Source organism: Mesoplodon densirostris, chromosome 19 (assembly GCF_025265405.1).
Source record: "Mesoplodon densirostris isolate mMesDen1 chromosome 19, mMesDen1 primary haplotype, whole genome shotgun sequence".
Lineage (NCBI taxonomy): Eukaryota > Metazoa > Chordata > Mammalia > Artiodactyla > Ziphiidae > Mesoplodon > Mesoplodon densirostris.
This window is the reverse complement of record NC_082679.1, coordinates 2,044,922-2,072,854: the sequence shown is the minus strand read 5'-3', so window position 1 is coordinate 2,072,854 and position 27,933 is coordinate 2,044,922. Positions and strand designations below refer to the sequence as shown.

Here is a 27,933-nt window from a genome sequence, read left to right as displayed (position 1 = left end):
GTATCATGTCATCTGCAGACAGTGACAGTTTTACTTCTTTTTTTTCCAATTTGTATTCCTTTTATTCTCTGATTGTCATGGCTAGGACTTCCACAATTATATTGAATAGTAGTGGCGAGAGTGGACATCCTTGTCTTGTTCCTTATCTTAGAGGAAATGCTTTCAGTTTTTCACCGTTGAGAATGATGTTTGCTGTGGGTTTGTTGTATATGGATTTTATTGAGGTAGGTTCCCTCTATACCCACTTTATCATAAGTCGGTGTTGAATTTTGTCAGAAGCTTTTTCTGCATCTATTGAGATGATCGTATGGTTTTTATCTTCAACTTGTTAACATGGTGTATCACATTGATTGTTTTGCGTGTGTTGAAGAATCCTTGCATCCCTGGGGTAAATCCCACTTGATCATGGTGTATGATCCTTCTAATGTGTTGTTGGATTCTGTTCGCTAGTAAATTTTGTTGAGGATTTTTACATCTATATTCATCAGTGATATTGGTCTGTAATTTTCTTTTTTTGTGGTATCTTTGTCTGGTTTTGGTATCCTCATGGTGATGGTGGCCTCATAGAATGAGTTTGGGTGTGGTCCTCCCTCTGCAATTTTTTGGAAGAGTTTGAGAAGGATGGGTGTTAGCTCTTCTCTAAATGTTTGATAGAATTCACCTGTGAAGCCATCTGGTCCTGGACTTTTGTTTGTTGGAAGATTTTTAATCACAGTTTCAATTTCATTACTGTGATTGGTCTGTTCATATTTTCTGTTACTTCGTGGTTCAGTCTTGGAAGGTTATATCTTTTTAAGAATTTGTCCATTTCTTCCAGGTTGTCCATTTTATTGGCATACTGTTGCTTGTAGGTAGTCTCTTAGGATGCTTTGTATTTCTGCAGTGTCTGTTGTAATTTCTTTTTCATTTCTAGTTTTATTGATTTCAGTACTCTCCCTCTTTTTCTTGATGAGTCTGACTAATGGTTTATCAATTTTGTTTATGTTTTCAAAGAACCAGCTTTTAGTTTTATTGATCTTTGCTATTGTTTTCTTTGTTTCTATTTCATTCTTTTCTCCTCTGATCTTTATGATTTCTTTCCTTCTACTAACTTTGGGTTTTGTTCTTCATTCTCTAGTTCCTTTAGGTGAAGTTTAAATTGTTTGAGATTTTTCTTGTTTCTTGAGGTAGGCTTCTCTCTTAGAACTGCTTTTGCTGCATCCCATAGGTTTTGGATCGTCGTGTTTTCGTTGTAATTCGTCTCTAGGTATTTTTTGATTTCCTCTTTGATTTCTTCAGTGACCTCGTGGTTATTTAGTAATGTGTTGTTTAGCCTCCATGTGTTTGTGTTTTTTACGTTTTTTTCCCTGCAATTGAAAATCTCATAGCGTTGTGGTCAGAAAAGATGCTTGATATGATTTCAGTTTTCTTGAATTTACTGAGGCTTGATTTGTGACCCAAGATGTGATCTGTCATGGAGAATGTTCCGTGTGCACTTGAGAAGAAAGTAATCTGCTGTTTTGGGATGGAATGTCCTATGAATATCAATTAAATCTAGCTGGTCTACTGTGTCATTTAAAGCTTGTGTTTCCTTATTTTCTGTTTGGATGGTCTGTCCGTTGGTGTAAATGAGGTGTTAACGGCCCCACTATTATTGTGTCACTGTGTATTTCCTCTTTTATAGCTGTTAGCATTTGCCTTACGTATTGAGGTGCTCCTATGTTGGTGCATATATATTTATAATTGTTATATCTGCTTCTTGGATTGATCCCTTGGTCATTATATAGTGTCCTTCCTTGTCTCTTGTAACATTTATTTTAAAGTCTATTTTATTTGATCTGAGTATTGCTACTCCAGCTGTCTCTTCATTTCCATTTGCTTGTAATATCTTTTGCCATCCCCTCTTCAGTCTTAATGTGTCCCTGGGTCTGAAGTGGGTCTTGTAGACAGCATATATATGGGTCTTGTTTTTGTATCCATTCAGCGAGCCTGTGTCATTTGGTTGGAGCATTTAATCCATTCACATTTAAGGTAATATTGATATGTATGTTCCTATTACCATTTTCTTAATTGTTATGGGTTTGTTTTTGTAGGTCCTTTTCTTCTCTTGTGTTTCCCACTTAGCGAAGTTCCTTTAGCATTTGTTGTAGAGCTGGTTTGGTGGTACTGAATTCTTTTAGCTTTTGCTTGTTTGTAAAGCTTTTGATTTCTCCTTGGAATCTGAAGGAGATCCTTGCCAGGTAGAGTAACCTTGGTTGTAGGTTCTTCCCTTTCATCACTTTAAATATATTGTACCACTCCCTTTGGCTTGTAGAGTTTCTGCTGAGAAATCAGCTGTTAACCTTATGGGAGTTCCCTTGTATGTTATTTGTTGTTTTTCCTTTGTTGCTTTCAATAATTTTTCTTTGTCTTTAATTTTTGTCAGTTTGATTACTATGTGTCTTGGCGTGTTTCCCCTTGGGTTTATTCTGCCTGGGACTCTCTGCACTTCTTGGACTTGGGTGGCTATTTCCTTTCCCAGGTTAGGGAAGGTTTCGACTATAATCTCTTCACATATTTTCTCGGGTCCTTTTTCCCTCTCTTCTCCTTCTGGGACCCCTATAATGTGAATGTTGTTGCATTTAATGTTTTCCCAGAGGTCTCTTAAGCTGTCGTCATTTCCTTTCATTCTTTTTTCTTTCTTCTGTTCCGCAGCAGTGAATTCCACCATTCTGTCTTCCAAGTCACTTATCCGTTCTCCTGCCTCAGTTATTCTACTGTTGATTGCTTGTAGTGTAGTTTTCATTTCAGTTATTGTATTGTTCATCTCTGTTTGTTTGTTCTTTAATTCTTCTAGATCTTTGTTAAACATTTCTTGCATCTTTTCGATCTTTGCCTCCATTCTTTTTCCGAGGTCCTGGATCATCCTCACTGTCAGTATTCTGAATTCTTTTTCTGGAAGGTTGCCTGTCTCCACTTGATTTAGTTTTTTTTCTGGGGTTTTATCTTCTTCCTTCATCTGGTACAAGGTCCTCTGCCTTTTCATTTTATCTTTCTGTGAATGTGGTTTTCCTTCCACAGGGTGCAGAATTGTATTTCTCCTTGCTTCTGCTGTCTGCCCTCTCCATTTTGGCTTTGTACATGGCTGCCCCTTCTCAGCCCAGTTGCCACCTCCTCACCAGCTGTGTTCTGACCACCAGACTTCATGGAGTGTCTCACCCATCCCTCTCACTTTCTCTCATCATCCTATTTATAACCATAAAAGTGGTTCTCAACCAGAGATGATGTTGCTCCCCAAAGGAAACTCAGCAACATCTGGAGATAGTTTTGGTTATTACCATCTGCACGTGGATCCTACACCATCCTTATAATTCACAGGATGGGCTCCTCCCCACCTTTCCAACAAAGAATTATCTTGACCTAAATTATCATGTCAGCTTGAGAAACCCTGTTTCTGAGAGTGCAGGGACACTTGTTCAGCTGGCATTGCGATACAACCTGATGTAACCATTCCATCATTTCTTCTCTTCCTGCCTCCTGAATGTCTTGGACGGGAAGTCTGGGTTTAGTGCTCCCTCCTAACATACCTTCTCTGCCTTCCCCACACTCCCTACGCCTGCAACTGTTGCTACTTTCCCCTTGTCAACAGAGGCAGGAGCCTTAGGCCAGGAGCCCTGAGCAGCAGGCAGCTGAGCTCTCTGGAACTTAATAGCACTGTTTTGATTTCCCTTCTGCATTGTTTTCATGGTGACCTGCCATCAAGGGAAGGGACCCTGGGTTTCCCATTTATTGGAGTAATGCAGGATTCCCTTTTTGAAGAAATCTAAGAAAACATTTATTAAGTGGGTCACTTGTAATAAGCAGTTGATAACTGTCACTGTGCAGGTACCCTGAGCCCTGACCAGGTGTCAGGACTGTTCAGGCACTATTCATGCTCCACTCATTGAAATTGTCACAGTGTCCCCACTGTATTAATTAGGATCTGTGAGATTTGAATATTTCCAACAGGCTTTGGGGCACTAGGGGTGTCCCTAGTTGTCTGGAACCTGGATCTGCTTGAGTTAGGGCAGGAGGAATAGTGGCCTGGTGTGTGAGGTTTAAAGAGGTGGGCAAGGGTGTGGCTTTGGATTGCTTGGTTTGCACATGAAGGGTGTGCTCCGATATTTCACATATTAAGGAAACTTCGGGGGATAATAGTGGAGAGTTTTAGAAGATATGGCATATGTTGTTCTGTAGAGTATAGAAAACCATTTTGAGAATGAAAAAGAAGAACATAGGTAGAGATATAGGAAGTCCTTGCAGGCTCATACTAAGTTTCCCATTTATGTAGCATTAGCCAAGAAAATCGATGTGTAATTTGGGGAGTGTTTAAGAGTATCTTTCAGGAGTTATAAGGTGTGCTAAAAGTATGGCTTTGTATATATACATGTGTGTGCATGTTAGTGTGGTATTTGTAAAAAATAAACATGGGACTTGCCTGGTGGCGCAGTGGTTGAGAACCTGCCTGCCAATGCAGGGGACACCAGTTCGAGCCTGGTCCGGGAAGATCCCACATGCTGAGGAGCAGCTAAGCCCGTGCGCCACAACTACTGAGCCTGTGCTGTAGAGCCCATGAGCCACAACTACTGAGCCCATGTGCCACAACTACTGAAACGTGCATGCCTAGCACCTGTGCTTTGCAACAAGAGAAGCCACTGCAATGAGAAGCCTGCACACTGCAACGGAGAGTAGCCCCCACTCACTGCAACTAGAGAAAGCCCATGCACAATGAAGACCCAACGCAGCCAATAATTAATTAATTAATTAATTAATTAATTAATTAAAAAACAAAATCCTTTTTCCTCATAATGCTTCTGATATCAAACGTCTGGGTTTTCCTTACCAGGCAATTCTGACCCTAACTACCTGGAGTTAGCACAGACTCCACAGGTTAATAAGGATTCAGTCCCATAAGACAGCCCCTCCACCTCCCACCCACCCACTTCAGATGTCAGTCACAAGTCCTCCCAACCTGTTCTGACCAACCAGCTATAAATTGGAGATTTCCCTTTTGGCAGATTGAGGCATATACCAGGATCACAGACAGCAGCTCAGGAACATGATAGAATCCCTAATAGAAGAAAGCAAAAAGGTCCCAGGTCTGATTTCTGTCTTAGGAGAGGAAGTCCATGGGTATCTGCTGAGATGAAGGTTTTCGTGTCCCCAGGTGAAGTCATCTTCACCAGTGAGGTCTTGGTCTGGGACGTGGGGCAGGGTATCCTTTGCAAGTGGGTACGCACTTGACTTGATGTGGGCCTCAGTATTTGCTGTGTTTGTTTGAAACAGTGGCTTCCTTGGAGGGATCAGGCCTCTGAGTTATAAACCAATGAAAGTACCCAGACCAGTTACAGTAAGAGCAACAGTTGCCAGAATGCCATATGGCCGTTCTTCAAGGTTTGGTTTGTTTTTTTTGTTTTGTTTTGAAGTTCAGGGCAAATGGTTTCCATGTCAGGTGACCAGCTGCCTGGCCTGTGGGGCAGTCTGTGGTTAATGGGTGCCGGGAGCGTGTGCTCCCTCCTGGTCTCCAGCCTCATGGGATGATGGGAAGCTCTGTGTGTAACTGCAGGGGAGACAATGTGAATGGCCTCCTGTAGAACGAGTCTTTGTGTACATAGAGGTGAGGCACATTCCCTTCCAGAGTAGGAAAGGGCAGTGGGACATTTTTAAAGGTATGTGAGTCAAGGAGCCTTGAATTAAGGCTAAGGGGTGAGATAGAGGCCCATTGAGGGATTTGTTTGTCAGACTGGAGTTTGAAAAGGAGCTGTTTAAGGAAATCGTTAGTTTTTCAGTTAAACCAGCTATTTGGGGCCTATTGGGGCCATGAAACTCTATTGACTACCTCTCTCCAGAGCCCAACATTGTGTAAGTTGAGAAGTGAAATGTGTATCTTGGTTATTGTCAGTAATGTCTGTAATTCCAAAGGGAGTGAGGAGCTTCCTGGCAAGGCCTATCGTTGTGGCCTTTATCAATGTAAGGACATGTGATTTTTAGTTACTTTTGGGGTGTTTGTGAGACGAGTTTCTTTACCCTGAAGGAGGCAGTTTTTAAGCAATGGCCCAACAGTTCATAATGAATGTGAAGAGGAGGCCGTTTGTTGATCAGGGCATCTAGTACTAAGATGACCCCCTGAATAGGCCAAGAAATGTTTCTTAGGTCCCATTTTTTATTTGGACATTCTCGCTACGGGATAGAAAGCAGCAGCAATCTACTGAGCTCCATCATGTGCTATGGATGTAAGAGATCCACAAACTCCCACAACTGTTCACTCGCTTAATCCCAAGGTGCTCCCCAGGTAGCCAAGGGCTGTGGGGAGGGGCGCCCTCCTCCAGCACCACGGCATCTGGCAAGGACCCACCTTGTCCTACAAGAGGAATATGTCAGAGGGCCCAGGTTGAGTTCCATCCTGTCCTGGGGCCTCAGGAGCTGTGCTGAACTTGTGATGTGCTGTTGCCATGATCCAAAGCTTGATGGGCAGCTGGGTGTGGTGGTCAGTGGCTCGGGGCCTGCAACAGCCTTCATTATCCAGAGAGCCTTGTGTATAGTTAGTTGTTTTAGTAGCATATAGTACCAGGCTGAGGGGGCAGTCTGATAACATCAGAGGCCCTTGGGCATCTTGTGGCCCCGGTAGGTGATTCAGAAACTCGAGGAGGTGTGAGAAGAGGTTGTCAAAGCTGCTTTGGTGAAGGAGTCTCTGAGGACACTGATGGGACTGGCTATTTAACAGTATTTTGAGCAGATTTTAGAGCTTTTGTTGGAGGGAGTCCCATTTAAGGTGGGGTGATTTGCAAGTATCAACGTCAGGGAGAGTAAATAAAATTTATAAATGAGGAATATGTGGCCACCAGACCCAAAGTAATACTAAATAGTATTTTTATCTAAAACTAGTCCCCGAAGGATTAAAAGGTGTTGGACTCACTGTCACAAGTGTGTCAAATGGATCTCCTTAGACAAGGTTGTCATTGATGTAACATCCGCCTGTGCTCCTGTTGAGAGGTGGGTGGGTGCAGCTGAGGTCTTGGCTGCAGAGGGTGTGGGTGTTGGCAGAGCTGTTGAGCCCCACCCCACGGGGCAGCCTGGGAGAGGAGTCCTATTTGCCTTCAGAGCGAAGGCAAACCGTGGTTGAGAGGCTGTCAGAATACACACCAGCAGAACATGTTAGCCAGATCTGTAATTGAAGAGTAATTACCGGGTTCTAATAGTATTGGGTATTGGGTGTGTGGATCTTGTTAGTCAGCTCAGGCTGCCATTACTGTATGGTTAAACAGCAGCTTTATTTTCGCACAGTTCTGGAGGCTGGAAGTCCCAGTTCAGTTGCTGATAAGGATCTCTTGCTGGCCACCTTCTTGCTGTGTCCTTACCTGACTTTTCATCTGGCTTGGAGAGGCTTTCTCTTCCTCTTAAAAGGATACCGGTCCTACCAGATCAGGGCCCCACCCCGTGACCTCATTTAACTTTGACTACCTCCTTAAAGGCCCTAAGTCCATATAGGATCACACTGGGGATTAGGGTTTAACACGTACAGTTTAGGGAGACACAGTTCAGTCAGTAACAGGAACCCTAACAGATGGGACCACGGCATTAAGATTGCAGTAACTCACAGCGAGGTGCCCTGTGTTTTTTTAGGTTTAAGAACATGCACAGCTGGGCTGTCACGTGGAGAAGCAGTGGGGATCATCACCCCTTGATTAATTAGGTCTTATATAAAAGTTTTACTCCCCAAAGGCCCCTTTTCAACTTACATTGGGCTGAATAATTTTTTTTTTTTTTTTTTTTTTTTTTTTTTTTTTTTTTTTTTTTGCGGTACGCGGGCCTCTCACTGCTGTGGCCTCTCCCGTTGTGGAGCACAGGCTCCGGATGCGCAGGCCTAGTGACCATGGCTCATGGACCTAGCCGCCCTGTGGCATGTGGGATCCTGGACCGGGGCATGAGCCCGTGTCCCCTGCATCGGCAGGAGGACTCTCAACCACTGCACCACCAGGGAAGCCCTGAATAATTATTTTAACTCGGGTCTGTAGGGTCCCATTTTATCAAGCCAATTAATTTGTAAGTGCCCAAATTTTATTTTAATTGTGTATTGTGTCAGAGCATCTATGCCCAATATGGGATACTTTAGGACACTTGGTACTAGGGCTATAGGAAATTCAGGTAAAGCTACAGTCAAAGTGAGATATACGTATTTTTTCTCTTTCATATCTAGGTACTTTTTACACTGGTGGAGTAGGGTGTTTCAGTTTAGTGGGATCCCCAGGTATAAGTATGATTTGAGCCCCAGTGTTACATTCATGAAGTTTTGTCAGTTGGTGCGTTTTAGCAAATTCTAAAGATAATTCAGAACCTGTGTCGTGGAGTCCGACAAGCCAGTCGGTGCCGTGTTTTGTTTTGGTGATAAAATTTCTTTAATATATAAATTTTGTTATACCATATGTAATTATATAATAATTTATTATATACATTTTAGTAGATAAATTTTGGATTTCCAATTGGGTCAGAGTATAGACAGAGTTCTAACTTAGTTATATGTTGTATGTTATTTAAACTTTTATTTTCTCTCCCTGTTATCTAGGGTTTTTTGTTGTTGTTACTGCTTTTAAATCAATAAGTAGTCTAGAACCAGCATTATGTTTGTTAGACCTGGCGTTTGCTTGGTATGTAAGGTTAATAGTGTGCCCCCCTCCCCTTCTTTCTTCCTTTTGAGCTTTTCAGCCATTAAAAACCCTGGTTTTTAGTTTTCGTGTGTCTCCTGCTGAGGAGAGGAAAGGGCGCAGGGGCCTGGGGCCTCCAAGATGCAGCCTCACCCCTGGATGGCCCTGGTCCACAGCATAACGAGCCCCTTCCTCCCCACTCCTTTTTTTTCTGCCTCCAAACAAAATCTTAATTTTGTGGGGGGGGTCACCTGCCCCCCCCCACCACCATTTTTCTTTCTTTTATTTGGGTATTTACCTGGTAGGCTCTTAGCAGTCCCAAGTGGCAACCACTGTGAATGGCAGCCTGCCTTTCTGGGGAGAGGCTGGGGCTCATGCCTCAGGACAGCAGTGGTGGTGGCGGTGTCCTGACGGGGTGACTGTTGTTGAGGAAGAGCTCTCCACGTGCTGGTCTGCAGCAGCACTCACGAGTGCCGGACACACTGGCCGGGCTTACACAATCTGGAGTAGGTTGAGAAACATCCTCAGGTGTCTCAGAGGGCAGCAAAAACAAGATTCCTTATTCCTTTGTTTTTTCCCCCCATTATACATTGAACTAGCAGTGTCCAGAGATGGGATCTCTTTTTTTTTTTTTTTTTTTCAGTATGCGGGCCTCTCACTGTTGTGGCCTCCCCCGTTGCGGAGCACAGGCTCAGCGGCCATGGCTCACGGGCCCAGCCGCTCCGCGGCATATGGGATCCTCCCAGACCGGGGCGCGAACCCGTATCCCCTGCATCGGCAGGCGGACTCTCAACCACTGCGCCACCAGGGAGGCCCCAGAGATGGGATCTCTTATCCGCTACACGGTTGGGGCAAACGGCAACAACAGTAAGGCAAGCAGCCATGGCAAGGTTTGCCTGTGAAGCAGTCTCAGCCTCTTCTGTGCCATGGCATGTGTGAGGGGGGTGCCCTATGCCACTCGGATCCCTGTATTGCTCCAGGGACCAGTGCCTGGACTCTGGCCATGTGTGCCCTCAGAGGGCAGGCAGTGCCGTCAGTCTCTCACAGGGTGGTGGGCAGCTCAGTTGAGCGGCCCCCCACGGACTTCATTGTTGTTGGCTCAGCTGATCACACTTGAATCCCAACCGTCCATGGGGGGGCCTCGGCGTTAGGCAGTAGCCAGTTACCTGGTTCCCCCGGGGTCATCAGCCCAGAAACTTGGTGTGTTGACCATGGTGAGACAGACGAAATGGTCCGTCTCTTCCCAGATCAGGTGGCAGCTAGGGACGACTCACAGCCCTTGCAGACCTAGACAGGAGGAGCGCTCTTCAGAATTTTGCTGGTTATCTAAAAAAAGACTTAGATCAATGGAGACATACCTTACTTTGACCAAAAAGAGTCAATATTTTAAATATGTGAGTTCTTTAAATTATTCCATCTATTTTAAACAACATAATGCATTTAAATTGCTTGGTACAGTCCCTGAGATATGATTACACCCTATAAATGTTAACTTTTCAATTATTATTAAGGTTAAAAGTTCATAGTGACGTGGTGGATTGGTTAAGCACCTGGACTCAGCCACTGTTCAGCAGAGTCTTCTCAGGCAGTGACATTTGAGCTGAGACCCAAAGAGAGGTAGCTGGAAGGAGCAAGGTGGGGAGAGAACAGCCTTCCAGGGAGAGAACAGCCTTCCAGGGAGAAGGGCCAGCATGTGCAAAGGCCCTGAGGTCACAGGGAGCATGACTCCTGATGGCTGAAGGGAGGTCTTGGTCGCTGTTGCTGAGCCCTGTGCTGGGCACGGAGCACACAGGAGAGCACATTGCTTAGTGATGACTGATGAACCCTGGACCTGCCAGAGAAGCTGTCGGTGAGTCCTGGCACCTCTCCCATCGACTTGCTGCCGAGTCCATGTGTCTTTCCCCCGCATCTGTGTTTGGCTGCATGTGACAGACCGACTCAGTCTTCACCCTGGAGGAAATTTATTATCTCACCAGTAGGAAGCTCAGAGGTGGGGCTGGCTACAGGTTGGTGGGTGCCAACCCAGTTGTCTGCTTCTTCCTGATCTAGGGCCTCAGGCAGGTTCCCTCACAGGCGACCCAGGCTGCTGCAGGACTACAGCACCAGCCAGTCCCCTCACTCAGCCATCCTGGACTACAGCTCTCTCCTCCAGCGGGCTGGTGTAGGTCACCTGCAAGTTGGTGGAAACCAGAGTTTTCAGCCCTCCCTTGATGCCGGAATCTGGGGTGGTTTTTTTAAATCTGTAGGTATCCAGGCCTCATCTGCAGAGATTTGGTTTCTTTCTCTTTTTTAAAAAAAATAAATAAATTTATTTATTTATTTTGGGCTGCATTGGGTCGTTGTTGCTCGCAGGCTTTTTTTTAGTCGCAGCGAGTGGGGGCTAATCTTCATTGTGGTGCACAGGCTTCTCACTGTGGTGGCTTCTCTTGTTGCAGAGCATGAGCTCTAGGTGCGTGGGCTTCAGTAGTTGTGGCACACGGGCTCAATAGTTGTGTTGCATGGGCTTAGTTGCTCCATGGCATGTGGGATCTTCCCAGACCAGGGCTTGAGCCTGTGTCCCCTGCATTGGCAGGCAGATTCTTAACCACTGTGCCACCAGGGAAGTCCCTGTTTGGTTTCAGTTGGATGTGAACCAGACATCTCAGGAGGTTTTAATGCACAGGTGGTTGAAATTCACTTGGGTTAATTAGTAAACACCTTCTGGAAGGAGGGGGTCATATTCTCTTTGTCTCTTGGCTGCAGCTGAATAGAGTTGGAACTCTGTGCAATGGAGGTCAAAGGGAATAGGTGTTGTCTACACAACCAGCACTGCAGTCTAAAGTCTTTGGATCCCAACATTGGTGGGTTTTTTGTGTTTTGTTTTTTTTTTAATTTATTTATTTTTTGGCTTCATTGGGTCTTCGTTGTTGCATGCAGGCTTTTCCCTGGTTGCAGTGAGTGGGGGCTGTTCTTCGTTGTGGTGTCCAGGCTTCTCATTGTGGGCTTCTCTTGTTGGGAGTGCGGGTTCTAGGTGCATGGGCTTCAGTAGTTGCAGCACATGGGCTCAGTAGTCGTGGCTCCCGGGCTGTAGAGTGCAGGCTCAGTAGTTGTGGCACAGGGGCTTAGTTGCTTCGTAGCATGTGGGATCTTCCTAGACCAGGGCTTGAACACGTGTCTCCTGCATTGGCAGGAGGATTTTTAACCACTGCGCCACCAGGGAAGCTCGCAACATTGGTGTTTTTGACCTTGGTTTCCAGGTTCCAGGTCAGGATTTCTGTGGATGGAATCAGCTTCATTCTGAGGTCTTGGCCACATCCTGAAGTCCCACACTAGATCGAGGGGTTATCTTTGTTTTCACAGAAATCCTAGTGTCTTCTTCCTTTCTCCATGAACAGGGTGTCCTGTTCCCAGATCTGAGCTGATCTTCCAGCTGGAGCAGGGGCAGGAGCTGTGGACGGTGAAGAAAGACCTCTCCCGAAGCACCTGTCCAGGTAGGAGCCAAGGTTTGGGCAGCTGGGAGACCCTGCAGGGGGAGGCTGCTGGCCCTGGTTCCCTGGGGAAGCGTCTTGTTCGGGCCTCTGTGGTGGTCTGAAGGCCATGGAGCCCTTTGACCCCAGGTCCCTCTGTCCTCCTGGACGATAGAGGTGCATGAGCTGAGATGTGTCTTGGGCTCCAGCTGCCTGGGCTTCAAGCCTGGGTGCCAACCGATCACCAGCTCTGTGGCCTTAGTGAACTTCGGGATCTCGTTGTGTCTTTATATGTATTAAGTTTTGACTAAGTTAAATCTTAGCTGCCATGTCAGACAGACTCCAGCATCTTGGTGCTCAGCATATGGAAGCACTTGTTCTTTTTTTGTATTTCTTTCTTTCTTTCTTTTTTTTTCCATGCCTTGCAGCATGCAGGATCTTAGTTCCCCGACCAGGAGTCGAACCCATGACCCCTGCAGTGGAAGCTCTGAGTCTTAACCATTGGACAGCCAGGGATGTCCCTGGAAGCACTTTTTCTGAGTCACACCCGGTCCGTGTGACTGTGCCGGCACACAGCTGTTCGGGGACCCGGGTCCACTCTGCCGTCAGCATGTGGCTTGAAGGTTGTCCTGACCTCCTGCAGCTGGCAGAGGAGAGTGAGAGGGCAAGGAAGACTCCCACAAACACCAGCCCCCGCTTCCGCTGACAGGCACTAGGCCCTTGGCCACACTCGGGGGACGGGGCTGGGAGATGGGGCTGAGCCGTGTGTCCAGGGAGAGGAGCAGGTGGTTTGGCGAGTGTGGTCTGCTGCGCTCAGTCTGTTCCTGATAGTTGCTCCGTCCCCGCGTTGTTGGGGACGTGGTCACACAACGCGTTAAAGCGTAAAACCGCTTAGCACAGCGTCTGCGCTGCAGCCGTGGCTCGTGGGAAGTAAGCCGTGGGTGTCATTCATGTCCCTGTATTGTAATGAGTAATGCATCTCACGCTTCCCTCTGACCTCTGCGGAAAAGGGCCTTCTTTCCTCTCCCAGCTCCTCTCCAGCTCTCCTCTGCCTCCCCTTTCCCACCCTGTCCGTCCAGACACTCAAGATGCCTTCCCTTGTTGCATGTCTCCCTACTCCTCCTGTTTGGTAAAACCTGACGGTGACATTTGTCCTGCTGTGCCCCACATCTGGGCTGCTGAGGGCACTGGGGCCGCCGTGTGTGGTGATGGGTCCCCTGCAGAGTCATGCTGTTTCCCTCCTAGTCCCTCGGGCGGCCCCACCAGCCTGCGAGTGTCTGTGTGCAGCCCGTCGACAGCCCCTTGGGGGCAGCTCCGAGCCTCTGCCCTCTGCTCTCTGCCCTCCTCCACCTGGATATCTCAGAGGCACCCAGTCAGCATGCCTGGAAGGAACCCGTCATGATGCTCACTCCTTCCCCTCCCAAGTTAGAGCGCATGGTCCTGCCGTCCAAGCAGATTAGAGACTGGATACAGCCCCAGAGACTATCGTCACCCCTCCACCTCCATCGGCCCCTACATCAGCCATCCTCGCAGTGACCACTTCCCCAGCACGGGTGTCTCAGCCTGTGACCCCTCATGTGTCAGCAGGTTTTCATGTTAAAAATCTACCCCCTTGTCTTGCTTGGTCTTCTACCCTTCCACACTCATTCAGACTCTCAGTCTATCATTTTCCTTTGACCTAGTGGAAGAGATCTTGGCCCAGGCCATGGCCAGTTGTTGAACCATAGTCTAGAGTACATCTTTTAGGGAAATTATTTCTTCACTTACTTTCTGCTTGTTTAGCAAATTCATCCTTGCTCTGCTCAAGGTAAAAATGTGCCCAAGTTTCTTACACTTTAAGCAAATAAAAGATGCTTCTGTTTCATATTGTACTCATCCACTCTCTGAGGCATTTAATTTTTTACATTTTTTCACGCTCACAAACAGTGCTGCCAAGAACATTCATATATATTCGTCATCTTGCACATGATTAGGCTTGTCTTTTATTATTTCTTGGAGTAAAATTGTTGGATTGTAGGTTATGCAAAATTTCAAGTTTAGGTGATTATGTTTTCTAAAAGGGATGTACCTATTTATAATTCTCCAGATTCCACCAGTTATGTCCTGTTCAGTCCTTGATGCTGTAAGGCTCCTCGATTTTTGCTTAACAGACTGACACAAAATTGTATCTTCCGTGAGCTTGCTTTGCATTTCCCTCTTTCACAACCTTTAGCACCTTATCATGTGATTATAGGCCCATTTGTACAGTTGTCCCCTCATATCCGCAGGTTCTGCCTCTGCAGATTCAACCGAGCACAGATTGAAAACATTGCAGGGGAAGAGAAAATACCAGAAAGTTCAGAAAAACAAAACTTGAATTTGGGGCTTCCCTGGTGGCACAGTGGTTAAGAATCCGCCTGCCAATGTAGGGGACATGGGTTCGAGCCCTGATCCAGGAAGATCCCACATGCCACTGAACAACTAAGCCCGTGTGCCACAACTACTGAGCCTGCGCTCTAGAGTCTGTGAACCACAACTACTGAGCCCGCGTGCCACAACTACTGAAGCCCGTGCGCCTAGAGCCTGTGCTCTGCAACAAGAGAAGCCACCGCAATGAGAAGCCTGCACACCGCACCTAGAGAAAGCCCATGTGCAGCAACAAAGGCCCAATGCAGCCAAAAAAATGAAAGAAAAAAAACTTGAATTTGCTTTGTGCTGGCAACTATTTATCAATTTATAGCATTTACATTGTATTAGATATTATAAGCAATCTAGAGATGATTTAAGGTACACAGGAGGATGTGTGTAGGTTATATGCAAATACTCCACCATTTTATATAAAGGACTTGAGCATCTGCAGATTTTAGTATTGAGCAGGGGGTTTCTGGAACCCATTAATCTGCTGAGGATACTGAGAAACAACTGTATTTTCTTCTTTGAAATGTCATTTCATGGAAAATTGTGTTTCTGTTACCTTGTTTCCCTTTTGTTTGTAGGGATTTTTTTGGTACATTCCTGATACTTTTATCAGTTATAGATGCTGCTCTATCCCCAATATCAAAAAGATATTCTTTTTTTTTTTTTTTTTTTTTTTTTTTTTTTTTTTTTGCGGTACGCGGACCTCTCACTATTGTGGCCTCTCCCGTTGCAGAACACAGGCTCTGGACGTGCAGGCTCAGTGGCCATGGCTCACGGGCCCAGCCGCTCCGTGGCATGTGGGATCTTCCCGGACTGGGGCACGAACCCGTGTCCCCTGCATCGGCAGGCTGACTCTTCAACCACTGCGCCACCAGGGAAGCCCTTTTTTTTTTTTTTTTTTTTACTTTTTTAATTAATTTTTTTAATGATCCTTTTAATGTGTTTTTGGATTCTGTTTGCTAGTATTTTGTTTTGTTTTTTTGAGGTTGAATGAGACAATTTATAAGTTCCCCTAGTAAAACCTTGTAGGAGATGAAAAATAGAAGTACACAAAGAATACTAAAGAGCTGGGGAAGGAGCAGAAATCAAGAGAGGGAGATAAGTTTAGGTGGTTACTATTGTCAAACTTTGCAGTGCGTCATAATTGTAGTTACTGTGTTCAATGTTAATTCTCTCCCCAAGATAATTTCTGAAGGTTGTACTTTCACATCTCTCTTGCTTCCACTTCTGTCATGCTGGCCTCTTTTATTAGTGGGATAACAGGCATACTTCAGAGAGATGCATGTTCGGTTCAGGACCACCATCATTAGGTGGCCATGTGGTTCCCTCATCTCCTTTTTTCTTTATACTGATGGGTAGCATTCTTCATCACAAATGGAAGGTGGTGTGCTGGAAAAATAACATGGAGCTCCAAGGCCTGGAAGCAGCATGGGGCAGAGTTTTGTGACCTCAGATTCATTGTGATCCCAGTAATGTCTGTCTTTTGTAGCCTCCTCTCATGTCTTCTTTCCTTGTTCAGCTCTTACAAAGTGTTGCCATCCTTGATCCAATATGGAAAATTTAGTCTGTTTCCACAAACTGATTTCACCAGGAGTCCCTTATGTGATGACGTTCTGTCAGATTCTCTTGGTGTGTGAACTGTCCTCAGGTTCAACATATGAATGAAGTTTGGAGGTTGGGGGTCCATCCTTCTAGTGTTGGAGGGTCTCCTGCAGAGGCGGGGGGAAGCTGTGGCTCACTGTGGGGACAAAGACACTGACAGCAGAAGTTCAGGGAAGTACTCCTTGGTGTGAGCCATCCCAGAGTCTCTGTTTGCTAGTATTTTGTTGAGGATTTTTGCATCTATATTCATCAGTGATACTGGTCTGTAATTTTCTTTTTTTGTAGTATCTTTGTCTGGTTTTGGTATCAGAGTGATGGTGGCCTCATAGAATGAGTTTGGGAGTGTTCCTTCCTCTGCAATGTTTTGGAAGAGTTTGAAAAGGATGGGTGTTAGCTCTTCTCTAAATGTTTGATAGAATTCATCTGTGAAGCCATGTGGTCCTGGACTTTTATTTGTTGGAAGATTTTTAATCACAGTTTCAATTTCATTACTTGTGATTGGTCTGTTCATATTTTCTATTTCTTCCTGGTTCAGTCTTGGAAGGTTATACCTTTCTAAGAGTTTGTCCATTTCTTCCAGGTTGTCCATTTTATTGGCATACAGTTGTTTGTAGGTAGTCTCTTAGGATGCTTTGTATTTCTGCTGTGTCTATTGTAACTTAACGTTTTTCATTTCTAATTTTATTGATTTGAGTCCTTTCCCTCTTTTTGATGAGTCTGGCTAATGGCTTATCAATTTTGTTTATCTTCTTAAAGAACCAGCTTTTAGTTTCATTGATCTTTGCTAATGTTTACTTTGTTTCTATTTCATTTATTTCTGCTCTGATCTTTATGATTTCTTTCCTTCTACTAACTTTGGGTTTTGTTTGTTCTTCTTTCTCTAGTTCCTTTAGCTGTAAGGTTAGATTGTTTATTTGAGATTTTTCTTGTTTCTTGAGGTAGGCTTGTATTGCTATAAACTTCCCTCTTAGAACTGCTTTTGCTGCATCCCATAGGTTTTGGATTGTCGTGTTTTCATTGTCATTTGTCTCTAGGTGTTTTTTTGTTTTGTTTTTTTTTTTGCGGTATGCGGGCCTCTCACTGTTGTGGCCTCTCCCGTTGCCGAGCACAAGCTCCGGATGCGCAGGCTCAGCGGCCATGGCCCCACGGGCCCAGCCGCTCCGCGGCATGTGGAATCTTCCCGGACCGGGGCACGAACCCGTGTCCCCTGCATCGGCAGGCAAACTCTCAACGACTGCGCCACCAGGGAAGCCCTGTCTCTAGGTATTTTTTGATTTCCTCTTTGATTTCTTCAGTGATTACTTGGTTATTTAGTAACATACTGTTTAGCCTCCATGTGTTTCTGTTTTTTACATTTTTTTCTCTGTAACTGATTTCTAATCTCATAGCATTGTGGTCAGAAAAGATGCTTGCTATGATTTCAGTTTTCTTAAATTTACCGAGGCTTGATTTGTGACCCAAGATGTGATCTATCCTGGAGAATTTTCCATGTGCACTTGAGAAGAAAGTGTAATCTGCTATTTTTGGATGGAATGTCCTATAAATATCAATTAAACCTATCTGGTCTATTGTATCATTTAAAGCTTGTGTCTCCTTATTAATTTTCTGTTTGGATGATCTGTCCATTGGTGTAAGTGAGGTGTTAAAGTCCCACACTATTATTGTGTTACTGTCAATTTCCTCTTTTATAGCAGTTAGCAGATGCCATATGTATGAGGTGCTCCTATGTTGGGTGCATATGTATTTATAATTGTTATATTTTCTTCTTGGATTGATCCCTTGTTCATTATGTAGTTTCCTTCCTTGTCTCTTGTAACATTTATTTTAAAGTCTATTTTATCTGACATGAGTATTGCTACTCCAGCTGTCTTTTGATTTCCATTTGCATGGAATATCTTTTCCCATCCCCTCGCTTTCAGTCTGTATGTGTCCCTAGGTCTGAAGTGGGTCTCTTGTAGACAGCATATATACGGGTCTTGTTTTTGTATCCATTCAGCAAGCCTGTGTCTTTTGGTTGGAGCATTTAATCCATTCACATTTAAGGTAATTTTCAATATGTATGTTCCTATTAGCATTTTCTTAATTGTTTTGGGTTTGTTTTTGTAGGTCCTTTTCTTTTGTGTTTCCCACTTAGAGAAGTTCCTTTAGCATTTGTTGTAGAGCTGGTTTGGTGGTACTGAATTCTCTTAGCTTTTGCTTGTCTGTAAAGCTTTTGATTTCTCCATCGAATCTGAATGAGATCCTTGCCAGGTAGAGTAATCTTGGTTGTAGGTTCTTCCCTTTCATCGCTTTAAGTATATCATTCCACTCCCTTCTGGCTTGTAGAGTTTCTGCTGAGAAATCAGCTTTTAACCTTATGGGAGTTCCTTTGTATGTTATTTGTTGTTTTTCCCTTGCTGCTTTCAATAATTTTTCTTTGTCTTTAATTTTTGCCAATTTGATTACTATGTGTCTTGGCGTGTTTCTCCTTGGGTTTATCCTGTATGGGGCTCTCTGCGCTTCCTGGACTTGGGTGGCTATTTCCTTTCCCATGTTAGGGAAGTTTTCGACTATAATCTCTTCAAATATTTTCTCTGTTCCTTTCGTCTCCTTCTGGAACCCCTATAATGTGAATGTTGTTGCATTTAATGTTGTCCCAGAGGTCTCTTAGACTGTCTTCATCTCTTTTCATTCTTTTTTCTTTATTCTGTTCAGCAGCAGTGAATTCCACCATTCTGCCTTCCAGGTCACTTATCCGTTCTTTTGCCTCAGTTATTCTGCTGTTGATTCCTTCTAGTGTAGTTTTCATTTCAGTTATTGTATTGTTCATCTCTGTTTGTTTGTTCTTTAATTCTTCTAGGTCTTTGTTAAACATTTCTTGCATCTTCTTGATCTTTGCCTCCATTCTTTTTCCAAGGTCCTGGATCATCTTCACTGTCATTATTCTGAATTCTTTTTCTGGAAGATTGCTTATCTCTACTTCATTTAGTTGTTTTTCTGGGGTTTTATCTTGTTCCTTCATCTGGTACATAGCCCTCTGCCTTTTCATCTTGTCTGTCTTTCTGTGAATGCGGTTTTTGTTCCATAGGCTGCAGGATTGTAGTTCTTGCTTCTGCTGTCTGCCCTCTGGTGGATGAGGCTATCTAAGAGGCTTGTCTAGTTTATTTCTTTTTATTTCTTTTATTTTTTTGGCTGTGTTGGGTCTTCGTTGCTGCGTGCGGGTTTTCTCTAGTTGTGGCGAGTGGGGGGCTACTCTTTGTTGCAGTGTGCGGGCTTCTCATAGCAGTGGCTTTTCGTTGCAGAGCACGGGCTCTAGGCACGCAGGCTTCAGTAGTTGTGGCGCACGGGCTCAGTAATTGTGGTGCACGGGCTTAGTTGTCCCACAGCATGTGGGATTTCCCTGGACCAGGGATCGAACCCATGTCTCTTGCATTGGCAGCCGGATTCTTAACCACTGTGCCACCAGAGAAGTCCTCTATATAAATTTTAAGTCATACAGCCTGATGGTTTGATTTACATATATTGTGAAATGATTACCACAGTAGGTTCAGCTGACACCCAAAGAGATAGAATAAAAAGTAAAGAAGAAAAGAGAAAAGGAAAAAAATACTTTCCTTGTGATGAGGACTCTTAGGATTACTCTCTTAACAGTGCTTCTTTATAGCATACAGCAGTGTTAGCTACAGTTACCGAGTTGTACACTTCATCCCTAGGACTTGTTTATCTTAAAACTGGAGTTTTGTACCTTTTGACCATCTTTCTCCAATTTCACCTCCCCCCACGTTAAATTCTTCATTGGTATAGCTCCTCTTTAATGTCTTCAAGTAAACTATTAATATCTTCTCCATCTAGATCATGTGTATTTTGCTAGTCTTTTCACCAAACTGTTCGGGCATAACAGACCCAATGTGTCCATCCCAGTCCTGCTCACCTCCTGCCTTATGCTTATGAGCTCTGTCCTGGGAGTCCTCACTGTAACCCAAGTCAAAACCATGGGAATCAGTTTCCCTGGATTCTTGTCAATACCATCCTCATGGCCTGGGGGGCCTTTGTACATTCTGTGTCCTAAGGCTATAGTGTCCTTCCCACCTCCTCTCTGTGGCAACTCCAGTGGTGCCAGTAGGACTCCCCTGGTCTCTTCCTGCACACAGTTAGCCAAACTCAAGGTTAGAAATACAGAACTCCAGGACTGCCAAGTCTGCCCGGGTGTTGTGAACCATCTGCAAGTCGAGGGGTTTCCCAGTCCACCCTCAGGTTCACTGATTTGCTAGGAAGACTCACAAAACTCCCTAAAACCTGTTATGCTCACAAATCGTGTTTGTTACAGGCAAAAGATGCAGAGTAGAAGAGGGGCCGGAGGTGTTCCAGACACGAAGCTTCCGTGTCTTCAGCGTCTCTTTACCTCCTGGAATTGATATTTGGCAGTATGTGCACGGAGTGTTGCCAACCCAGGAAACTCACCAGAGCCTCGGTATCCAGATTTTTATTGAGTTTTCATTACAGAAGCATGATTGATTGAGTCATTGTACATGGGACTCAGTCTCCACCCTTCTTGCCTTTCCAGAGATCCAGCTGATAACTCGTGGTTCAAAGCCCCAGCTTTCTAATTACATGTTTGGTCTTTCTGCTGTGCCCAGACCTTACCCAGACCTAATGTCATCTCTTTAGCATAAACTATCTAGGGGCCCATAGTAAGTCATCTGTTGTCATAAAGTATCATGTACATCCCTAGGGACTCACCATGAACAACAAAGACACGCCTGTCTCTCTGGAGATACCCAGTTTACAGGTTACTTCCTTAGAGCTGGGGCAAGGACCATACTTCTCTTTGGAGATAGTTGAATTGGTGTTATACACTTCCTGTCTTTTATCAGGGCTGCATTAGATGCCTTTTCCTAGTGTTTTGGGTTTTTTTTGGCTGTGCCACTTGGCTTGTGGGATTGTAGTTGCCCCACCAGGGATTGAACCTGGGCCTGGCAGTGAAAGCACAGAGTCCTAACCACTGTGCCATTATCGAATTCCCTTTTCCTAGTGTTCTTACAGCAACATGGGATGTCTTCGATTAAAGGAAACTGAAAGCCCACAGAGGCATTATTACTCTGTCCAGCCAAGGCTGTGAAATTGTGGTGTTATGTCCATTGCAGACTCTCTTACTGGATCTGGCTTTCAAGGTGTCAGCAGTCTAATGACAAGAAAGAAAGAAGTTACAATGTTGAGATTCAGAGGTAGCAAAACACGCACAGAGGCACTGTTTTCATCTTTATCTTTTTCACTGAAATGCTGATTTTGTTTCTTCTTGTTGGTATTACTAATGGGCCTTGTTTATTGGGTTTCTTTCAGTTGACAAAGGAAAACCCAAGACCACAGAACCTACCACTTGTGAACCAACCCTATTTGAGGGAACCTGTATCCAGGAACTAATACAAGGAGGGCCAGGGGACTCCCATTTGGGACAAACCAAGGATCAGGATGGGCTGTTGGAAATGCAGGAAGGACACTTGGGACCAGGGATGGACCCCCAGAGGGAGAAGCTTCCTGAGAAAATGAGTCCGGAACATGGCAGCTTAGGGACAGCTGGTGGTGTGTGTTCAAGGATTGTAGAGGAGCTGGTCCCTCCAGGAGGTGCTGTCCATGACCATGGCTCATGTGGATCTGGTAATGATCACATGATTCAGGAAGAAGAAAGTATCTTTAAATGCAATGAATGCGGCAAAGTTTTTAACAAGAAACACCTTCTTGCTGGACATGAAAAGATTCACTCTGGCGTGAAGCCCTATGAATGCACAGAGTGTGGGAAAACCTTTATTAAGAGCACACACCTCCTCCAGCACCACATGATCCACACCGGGGAGAGGCCCTATGAGTGCATGGAGTGCGGGAAGGCCTTCAACCGCAGGTCCTACCTTACACAACACCAGCGGATTCACACTGGGGAGAAGCCTTACAAGTGCAATGAATGTGGAAAGGCCTTCACCCACCGCTCCAACTTTGTCTTACATAAGAGGAGACACACTGGGGAAAGACCCTTCGTGTGCAAAGAATGTGGGCAAGTCTTCCGACATAGGCCAGGATTCCTTCGACATCACATCATCCACAGTGGTGAGAATCCGTATGAGTGCTTTGAATGTGGCAAGGTCTTTAAACACAAGTCATACCTCGTGTGGCACCAGCAGACTCACACTGGGGAGAAGCCCTACGAGTGCAGTGAATGTGGGAAAGCCTTCTGTGAGAGTGCAGCCCTCATTCACCACTATGTCATCCACACTGGGGAGAAGCCCTTTGAGTGCCTTGAGTGCGGGAAGGCCTTCAACCACAGGTCATACCTCAAGAGGCACCAGCGGATTCACACCGGGGAGAAGCCCTTTGTGTGTACTGAATGTGGAAGGGCCTTCACCCACTGCTCCACTTTTATCTTGCATAAACGGGCCCACACTGGAGAGAAGCCTTTTGAGTGTAAAGAATGTGGGAAAGCCTTTAGCACTAGGAAGGACCTCATTCGGCACTTCAGCATCCACACTGGGGAGAAGCCCTTTGAGTGCACGGAGTGTGGGAAGGCCTTCAACCGCAGGTCAGGCCTCACCAGGCACCAGCGGATCCACAGTGGAGAGAAGCCCTATGAATGCATGGAGTGTGGGAAGTCCTTTTGCTGGAGCACAAACCTCATTCGACATGCCATCATCCACACTGGAGAGAAGCCTTATAAGTGCAGTGAATGTGGAAAGGCCTTCAGTCGTAGCTCATCCCTCACTCAGCATCAAAGGATTCATACTGGGAGAAACCGTGTCAGTGTGACAGATGTGGGAAGAACCTTCACCAGTGGGCAGACCTCAGTCACCCTCCGAGAACTCCTGTTGGGAAAAGAGTTTTTGAATGTAAACACTGAGGAAAATCTTTTGCAGGAGAAAACACCTACCATGACATCTGATCGTACATACCAAAGAGAAACCCCACAAGTATCTTCTCTGTGAGAAAACCTGTCACGGATCATCAGTAGTTGTGTAAAGACGCATTGTAGAAATTGACCCAGCCTAGAGCCTTACTCTACATCTGAGAGTTGATCTGTGAGGGAGGGACCAGTGTTTATTGTGCACTAAGGAAAACTTGAGCTACGTTTTTCCCTTAGTTTACACTGTAGTGTTATCTCAGGAACTTTTATAAAAAGAAGGTGGAAACTTAGATGAAAAAATGGAATGCAAACACAGTTTCTTTGAGATTTCTCTGTCAAGGTTATGGCACTTTGTCATGGATCCCTTAGTTTACCTGGGGTGAGGGGAATGTTATTTCACAGGCAAAGGGCCTTCACCCTTTATGTGTCTTACATATACATTCATTGCTGTCTAGTAGTGGGAGAGTTTGACACTTGAGGACAGGTTTTTAAGTAAAGATACACATGACACACGGGCACATTTTATTGCACCAGTTAAGACTGTTTGAGGCTTTGGTGTTTTAAAAAAAACAAACATTTCTTTTGGTGGTTTTAAACACCAAACATTCAGACTTTTTATTGATTCAATCTGTTTACTTAATTTCTGTAGCTATACGGTAAATCTTAAAATTGGGTAAAGTGAATACTTTGTTTTATTATTTAAATTAACTCAACTTTCCTGGTTCCTTGGACTTCCCATATAAATCGTAGGATGCAAAAAAACCTTGCTCACGTATTTATAGAAATTGATTTAAACCTGTAGAGCAGTTTGTTTAAAAGCAACACCATGAACACAGTACATGGTATGGCATTTCATGTATCTAAGTAATTCTTTTTTTTTTTTTTTTTTTGCGGTATGCGGGCCTCTCACTGTTGTGGCCTCCCCCGTTGCGGAGCACAGGCTCCGGACGCGCAGGCTCAGCGGCCATGGCTCACGGGCCCAGCCGCTCCGCGGCATATGGGATCCTCCCAGACCGGGGCACGAACCCGTATCCCCTGCATCGGCAGGCGGACTCTCAACCACTTGCGCCACCAGGGAGGCCCTCTAAGTAATTCTTGATATTTCATTACCATTTTATAATAATGAACAATACAGGTTCCGTACATTTTTGTTAGGATTTATGTCTAAGTTGTTGGGGTTTTTTTTTTTTTTTTTTTTTTAGTGATTTGTAAATGGCTTTTTTTTTTTTTTTTTTTTTTTTGGCCTCGAGGCTTTTGGGATCTTAGTTCTCCCACCAGGGATAAAACCCAGGCCCCCTACAGTGAGAGAGGAGTCCTAACCACTGGACTGCCAGGGAATTCCCTTTTGGCATTGTTTTAAACTTTCATTTCCACATGATCTTTAGTAGTATACAGAAAGATAATTGTTCTGGGGGGTGGTATTTTAGTATCTTGCAGCCTTGGCTGAACTCAGTTAATTCTAGCCATTTCTTTGGATAGAATCTTTGTTATTTTCTGCATAGAAATGTCAACTGCAAATAGTTTTCTTTCTTCGTGTTTGTATATGTATCATTTCTTTTTCTTATGCAGTTAGCTAGGACTCCCAGTATGACGTTGAGTAAGAGTAGTAAGAGAGGACATCCTTGCCTGGTTTCTGATATTAGGGGGAAAACGGTCAGTTTTTCATCAAGTACAATGTTAGTTGTAAGTTTTTTTTCCATAGAGTTTTCCTGTCAAGTCTAGAAAGTTTCCCTCTGTTAATTTGCCGAGATTTTTGTTGTCATGAATGAATGTTGGATTTTGTCAGATACTTTAGCTCCATCAGTTAATGTGATCATCTGGTTTTTCTTCTTCAGCCTATTGATATAGTGTATTACATTGAGTTTTGAATATTAAACCAGCCTTGCATCCTTGGAATAAACCCCACTTGGTTGTGGAGTATAAATTTTTTAATATATATTAAAGTATTCCATTTGATTATATTTTTTTGAGCAGGTTTTCCTATAATCTCTTGATTGATGATATGTAGTTGTCATTCTTTGCTTGTTTTTAACAACTGTCATTGTCTGGTTTTGGTGTCAGTGTGATAGTGGCTTCCCAAGTTCTGTTTTTTAGGAAGACTGTGTAATTGTTTTTAATTGTTGTTTTAATGTTTCATAACGTCCTCCAGTGAACCACTTGAGCCTGGAGATTTTCTGGATACTTTTTAGTTACATATTATTTTATTTGATAAGTATGGAACTATTCAGAGTATCTGTTTTCATATTGGATAAATTGGATAGTTGGTCCTCTTCAAGGAAATGTTTCATTTCATCTAACTTTTCTTATTTGCAGACTTGTTGGGAGTATTCCTTTATTATCTTTTTAATGGCAACAGGGTCTGTACTTATATCCCATTTTATTCCTGATTTTGGAAATATGTCACCTCTCTTTTTAATCATTGTCAATCTTAGACATTTACCAATTTTACTGATTATTTTGAAGAACCAGCACTTTATTTTATTGATTTTTCTCTATTGCCTTTCTGGGTGTTTTTTTTGTTTTATTTTGTGTTTTTTTTTTTTTGGTCACACCATGCAGCATGTGGGATCTTAGTTCCCTGACCAGGGATCGAACCTATGCCCCCTGCATTGAGAGCACAGAGTCTTTACCACTGGCCCGCCAGGGAAGTCCCTTTACCTTCCTGTCCTTAATTTCACTGATTTCTGTTCAGATCTTATGATATCATATCTTCTACTTTGCTTTGGTTGTATTTTGCTCTTTTTATTTTTTGAGGGGTGCTAAGATTATTGATTTGAAACTTTTTTTTTCTTTTTTAACGGATCATTAAGTATTATAAAGTTCCTTCAGCACTGTTCCAGCCTTATCCCACGAGTTTTCATTACAATTTATTCAGTTCTAAATATCCCTTGATTCCCTTAGAGACTTCCTCTGACACCCATGTATTATTTAGAAGTGTATTGTTTTATTTCCTACTGTTTGGAGCATTTTCTGGTATCTTTTTGTTACTGATTTCTTACTTGTTTCATGTCTGGTTTGTTTAAATTTGTTGAAGTTTGTTTTATGACCCAGGGTGTGGTATATCTTGTTCTGTAAGGCTTCTCAACGAATGTGTACTCTTCTGTCACTGGGTGAAGTGTCTATAAATGTCTGCACAATCCTCTTGGTTGGGGTTATTGCTCAGATTTTTTACATCCTTGCTGACTTTCTGTGTAGTATTTGTGTCAGTTGCAGAGAGAGGGGTGATGAAGTCCTGAAGTACAATTGAGAAATTGTCTTTTCCTTACAAGTTCTGTAAGTTTCTACTTCATGTATTTCAAAGTTCTGTTGTTTGGTGCATACACATATAGGATTGCTATGTCATCTTGGTGTATTGACCCTTTAATCATAATAAAAGGGTTCATTTTCTTGCCTTTGAAGCATACTTTATCTGATATTAGTATAGTCACTACTGCATTTTTTTAATTAATGTTTGTAGTTTATATTTTTCCATAATTTTTAACATTATCTACATCATTATATTTGAAGTAAGTTTCTTGTGACAGCATGTAGTTGGGGTCATACTTTTTTTTTTTATCCATTTTGCCACTTTTAATTTGTAGGTTTAGATCATCTAAATCTAAAATAATTATTGATATGTTAGAGCTTAACTGTACCATTTTATTAATCTTTTTTTTGTGTGTGTGTGTTCCCTTTGTATTATGCCTCTTGTTTTCCAGTTTTTATTATTTGGGTTCCCCCCACCCCATTTCCTGTGGGTTATTTTAACATTTTTTAGAATTCCATTTGATACATCTGTAATGTTTTTGAGTATATATCTTAATTTTCTTTACGTATTGTATTATGTATACTTATCACAGACTGTTACCAGCATTTTAGCACTTTGATGTATAGAAACCTTGATTCCATTAGGTTCACCTACATTCCCTATTCTTAATATAATTGTTGTATTTTCTCCTTGTATACTGAGAACTATATTGGATATTGTAATTTTTGCCTCAACTAAGTTTTTTTTTCCCACAAAATTCATGAGAAGCATAGTCTGTTTACCTCTACTTTTACCATTCCATTGTTGTTTCTCCATTCTTTTTTTTTTTTTTTTTTTTTTTTTTTTTGCTGTACGCGGGCCTCTCACTGCTGTGGCCTCTCCCGTTGCGGAGCACAGGCTCCGGACACACAGGCTCCGCGGCCATGGCTCGCGGGCCCAGCCGCTCCGCGGCATGTGGGATCTTCCGGGATAGGGGCACGAACCCGTGTCCCCTGCATCGGCAGGCGGACTCTCAACCACTGCGCCACCAGGGAAGCCCTGTTTCTCCATTCTTGAAGTCCCAAGTCTTCTGTTAACATTTCCATTCTGTTTGGCAAATTTCCTGTGGCCTTTTTTCTAGGGTATGTCTGCTGTTAAATGATTTTTCTTCCTTCATCTAAAAATGTCTCTATGTTCACTTCATTACTGAAGGATATTTTTGTGGGACATAAGACTTGGGGCCCACAGTTCTTTTAAGACAAAAGAAAACATGTCTGTTTTTTCTTCTGTCCATCTCCTTTTGTCCAGCATGGTTTCAGATGAGAAACCTGCCTTTCAACCCATTGTTCCTTTATTTGAAAGGCATCCTTTCCATCAGGTGCTTTCAAAGTGTTTTTTATTATAAGTTTATGATGTGTCCTGACATAGAATTTTTAAGGTTTATCCTGTTTGGTGTTTTCTCAGCTTTTTGAATCATGTGGTGTATGCCCTTTGCCAAATTTGGGAGATTTTTAGTTATTTTTCAAATATTTTTTCAACCCCACGCTTTTTCTCCTCTCAGGGACTCCAGTAACGTGAATGATAATTCTCACATTCTTGTTCCATAGGACCCTCAGGCTCTCATCTTTTTGTTTCCACCAGTCTTTTTTTCTCTGTTCCTCACATTGATTAATTTCCATTGATCTCCCTTTGAGCTCACTGGTTTCTTTCTGTCTCATATATAATCTACTATTGAGCTCACCCAGTGAGTTTTCATTT

General features: G+C 43.6%; 1 protein-coding gene across 3 annotated transcripts in view; it reads left to right on the top strand.

The window, feature by feature from the left end:
* The window catches only part of AURKC (aurora kinase C), a 45,987-nt gene that overhangs the window by 6,094 nt on the left and 11,960 nt on the right, over window positions 1-27,933 (top strand). For 2 of the 3 annotated variants that reach the window (XM_060085650.1, XM_060085652.1), the window contains exon 3: window positions 12,014-12,109. In XM_060085650.1, coding sequence (XP_059941633.1) covers window positions 12,014-12,109 — 96 coding nt within the window. Of the gene's footprint in view, window positions 1-12,013; window positions 12,110-20,390; window positions 20,535-21,403; window positions 23,794-27,933 lie in introns of those variants that run through there. The other variant, XM_060085649.1, reaches the window with a different exon arrangement.